At 40.7% G+C, this 4,240-nt stretch overlaps 1 protein-coding gene across 2 annotated transcripts; it reads right to left on the reverse strand.

Annotated features, from left to right (window-relative positions):
* Positions 1–1,129: 1,129 nt before the first annotated feature.
* LOC109741601 (uncharacterized) lies at positions 1,130–3,991 on the reverse strand. 2 transcript variants are annotated; one of them, XM_045229267.2, is made up of 5 exons: positions 3,439–3,991; positions 2,906–3,359; positions 2,296–2,716; positions 2,085–2,203; positions 1,130–1,970 (listed from the first exon to the last, which is right to left on the reverse strand). In XM_045229267.2, exons 3-5 carry the CDS (start codon positions 2,660–2,662, stop codon positions 1,230–1,232), a joined length of 1,227 nt encoding a protein of 408 aa, XP_045085202.1. In that variant the 5' UTR covers positions 2,663–2,716; positions 2,906–3,359; positions 3,439–3,991; the 3' UTR covers positions 1,130–1,229. The 2 variants fall into 2 exon arrangements, with proteins under 2 accessions (XP_045085202.1, XP_020156271.2); XM_020300682.4 differs by having other exon boundaries at positions 2,296–3,359.
* Between the last annotated feature and the right edge of the window lie 249 nt (positions 3,992–4,240).

Here is a 4,240-nt window from a genome sequence, read left to right on the forward strand (position 1 = left end):
TAACTTCATCATCACTGTCACCACGCCGTCGTGCTGATGGAACTCTCCCTCGGCCTCAACTGGATCAAGAGTTCGAGGGACGTCACCGAGATGAACGTGTGCTGATCACGGAGGTGCCGTATGTTCGGTACTTGGATCGGTTGGATTGCGAAGACGTTCGACTACATCAACCGCATTACTAAACGCTTCCGCTTTCGGTCTACGAGGGTACGTGGACACACTCTCCCCACTCGTTGCTATGCTTCTCCTAGATAGATCTTGCGTGATCGTAGGCAAAATTTTGAAATACTACGTTCCCCAACATAAACCATGTCCGATCATCACGTGAGAAGGAGTAGTTTTCAATGGTGAACATCACTATGTTGACCATATCTACTATATGATTCACGTTCGACCTTTCGGTCTCAGTGTTCCGAGGCCATATCTGCATATGCTAGGCTCGTCAAGTTTAACCCGAGTATTCTGCGTGTGCAAAACTGGCTTGCACCCGTTGTATGTGAACGTAGAGCTTATCACACCCGATCATCACGTGGTGTCTCGGCATGACGAACTGTAGCAATGGTGCATACTCAGGGAGAACACTTATACCTTGAAATTTAGTGAGGGATCATCTTATAATGCTACTGCCGTACTAAGCAAAATAAGATGCATAAAGGATAAACATCACATGTAATCAAAATATGTGACATGATATGGCCATCATCATCTTGTGCCTTTGATCTCCATCTCCAAAGCACCGTCATGATCTCCATCGTCACCGGCTTGACACCGTGATCTCCATCGTAGCGTCGTGGTCGTCTCGCCAACTATTGCTTCTATGACTATCGCTACAGCTTAGTGATAAAGTAAAGCAATTACATGGCGATTGCATTTCATACAATCAATGTTGAGGAACTCGGTAACTGGTAACTGCTCGGTCGGCTTAGGAGTAACGATTAATCGGTGAATCGGCCTATTAACTGGATTAACCGGTCGAACATTAATCGGTAGATTAAATAGGAATTTAGCAACATATATCCAAAAAATTATGTATTGTACCACACTCCCATGCTCCTAGTCTCCTAGCTATATGATATAGCAAAATATGGTACTATAGGCATATGAAAAATAAAAATCATAAACAAGATCACAAGAGGTAAAATTATTAACCCGGATATAGGAAATAACAAACAATATGCATCCAACATATCAAGATAAATATGCAGCCACACAGTATGCAACCCAACATGTCAATATAAATGGTAGCCACACAAATAGGGAATACAAAATAAATGGCAGCCACACAATATGCATCCACATGTAAAGATAAATAGCAGCCACACAAATAGGGAATAGCGAATATAATTCATAATAAGGTTCACAAGACGAATAGGTAACAAGGTCCAGATAAGTTCGGCCATATAGATAGAAATAGCCAAATAAGTAACATGGTAACAAGGTTCGGCCACACACATAGAAATAGGTATCAAGGTAATAAGGATTAAGAACATAAGGTTCGGGCACACAAATAGCAAGCAAAATAAGTTTGCGACGAATGGCTCAAGGCTGCGGGGCTCCTCCTCCTCATCATCATCTTTGGTTGCCATCACCCCATCATCACCGGACTCGTAATCGATCTCATCATCCTCCATATCTACCCCATGATTAGATTCATCATCATCATCCTCAATGTATTCTTCAACTTCATGGAGTTCTCTAACTCGTGCACTCCTACAAAGCTCTATAGGTTTGCTTTCCTCCATTGCTTCATCAATGATGTTGTATGGCACCCCCGTAGTGGGATCAAACTCATCATCAATGTATGCATCTTCACATATCCAATCTTGTGCTCGTGACGCATCTTCACCAAGAAGAACATCACTAGAAGAGGATAACTTCTTTCTTTTATCAATCATCCTTCCATCGAATTGGATATAAACTAGATTGTCCCTACGGGCCACATCTAGTTTATTTCCCCTCTTTGCATCTACCTACAAAGTGAAAATGGAAGCCTCATGAAATAAATTGTGAGAAGAATATTCAGATTTGACTAATTGTGAGAAGAATATTCAGATTTGACTAATTGTGAGAAGTCTAAGAGTTACCATTTCAAAAGTGCTCCAATTTCTTTCACATCCGGATGAACCTGTGGTCAAGTTGAGTATCCTTATGGCCATGTGTTGCAATGTGGGAGTTTGTAATCCATAAGTTGACCACCAATCACCTACAATTTGAGACCAGTGAAATAACATGCAATCAGCCCATAATTTCATAAATGTCATAATAAGTTTTTTTTTGCTTTGAGAACATGCTTACCGGCATCGAAATTGTTATTCTCCATTGCTTTCAATGCAGCCACCTTCCCAAACATACCCTCTTTCTTTTTAAACTTGGTGAAGTCAATGTTAAACACCTTATTTTGCTTCATGTCATCATCATGATAAAATGTCTCCATGACTTCCATAAGCGCAACCACTACCTCCACATCCGTAAAGATGCTCGGGTCAGCATAACTATATTTGGGATTCAAGATGTATGCTACCATGTGCAATGGAGAATCCAGCCTCCCACTCATCTTGGTATTCATGGCATTAGTGATCACCAAATAGTCTTTTTCTGAATTTTCAACAGCAACCTTGATTTCCCTTTTTGCACTTATTAGTTCTCCATACATAGAGGCCATAAATGGACCATCCCCATCAGCCAACCGAAGCACCTTCACCAATGGCTCAAAAACCTTGCAAGGTAACATAAAAATGATCAAATGAGTCATATAAGCACGTGCAAACAGCCCCAACATTAGAAATGCACAAGTTACAACTACAACTATGACTACTTGACTAGATGCAAACAGCCCCAACGTAGAAATACATAGATGCAAACACCCCAACATATGACTAGATGCAAACAGCCCCCATAAACATACCTGGATGCAAAGTGATACATTTTTTCAAAAGCCCCTACTCATTATTGTGGCGTTGGCCGCCTTTCCTTTCACCGTTTTTGTGTGCTTGCATGCTTCCCATTCATCACTACAAACCATTGCCCTTAGTTCTTTCTTTTTAGAAACCAAACTTTGCAACGTAAGAAATGCCGAAGCAAATCGTGTCTCCCCCGGTCTAAAAATGTCTCTTTTTTCGTGAAAGACCTCATCAAGGACAATGTTTTATGATGTGCATAAAGAAAAATTGTCATTTGCTTGGCTTTGGTGATTGTAGGGCCAAATTGCTTTAGCTTCCCAACTGCTTCTACCATCAAATTGAGGGTGTGAGTTGCACATGAGCTCCAAAAGATCTTTGGCCATTTTCCTTTGAGCATCTCCTTTGCTCCCATGTTGTTGGAAGCATTGTCCGTGATCACTTGCACAACATTTTCAGCACCTACAAGATGGAAAATCTCAAAATCAGCACCTACAACATTATGAAAATCAGCACCTACTTGAGACTTCAAAAATCATACCAATTTTCTCAATGCACTCAACAACATAATTGAAGATGTATAGACTTGTGTGTGCATCCGCCGACGCGTCCTTTGATTCAAGGAAGGCGGTCCCTAACTTGCAATGCACGCACAAATTCATTATACTTCTTCTTTTCTTGTCGGTCCAAGCATCGGTCATGATAGAGCACCCGGTTTCCACCCCCTCAAGCTCATGTGGCTGCATCAAATCCTTTGTTCTTTCCACCTCTTGCAGCAACATCTTCTCTCGGAGCATATATTGGGAAGGTGGCTTCCATTTAGGACCAAACCGACCAAGGGCTTCACAAAACTGCTTGAAGTCATCATCATTGACAACATTGGAAGGAATATTTTTCTTGTACATCCATCTAGCCAAATATTGCCCTACCCTGTAAGCTTTCTCCTTATCAATTGCATCATTTATGTTCTGTTGGAACTTCTTCAATGGAATGGAAGGATCAATTGGCATCACATATTTATCAATAGGCCTTGACTTGCGAGCTTCACCTTCTCCAATTGCATGAAGCTCTTCCTCGTTCTTGTCATCATCAACTTGAATGACAACCTTAGCACGTACTTCTTCTGAAGGAAATATGCCCTAGAGGCAATAATAAAGTTATTATTTATTTCCTTATATCATGATAAATGTTTATTATTCATGCTAGAATTGTATTAACCGGAAACATAATACTTGTGTGAATACATAGACAAACAGAGTGTCACTAGTATGCCTCTACTTGACTAGCTCGTTGATCAAAGATGGTTATGTTTCCTAGCCATTGACATAAGTTGTCATTTGATT

This window comes from Aegilops tauschii, chromosome 5 (assembly GCF_002575655.3).
Source record: "Aegilops tauschii subsp. strangulata cultivar AL8/78 chromosome 5, Aet v6.0, whole genome shotgun sequence".
In the NCBI taxonomy this organism is placed as follows: domain Eukaryota; kingdom Viridiplantae; phylum Streptophyta; class Magnoliopsida; order Poales; family Poaceae; genus Aegilops; species Aegilops tauschii.

Coding starts and splice junctions, on each gene's coding strand:
- LOC109741601 (XM_020300682.4), bottom strand. CDS start 2,872: ATGTTGGGGTGTTTGCATCTATGTATTTCTACGTTGGGGCTGTTTGCA. Junction 2,204..2,295: donor GAATAACAATTTCGATGCCG/GTAAGCATGTTC, acceptor CTCAAATTGTAG/GTGATTGGTGGTCAACTTAT. Junction 1,971..2,084: donor ATTGGAGCACTTTTGAAATG/GTAACTCTTAGA, acceptor TTCACTTTGTAG/GTAGATGCAAAGAGGGGAAA.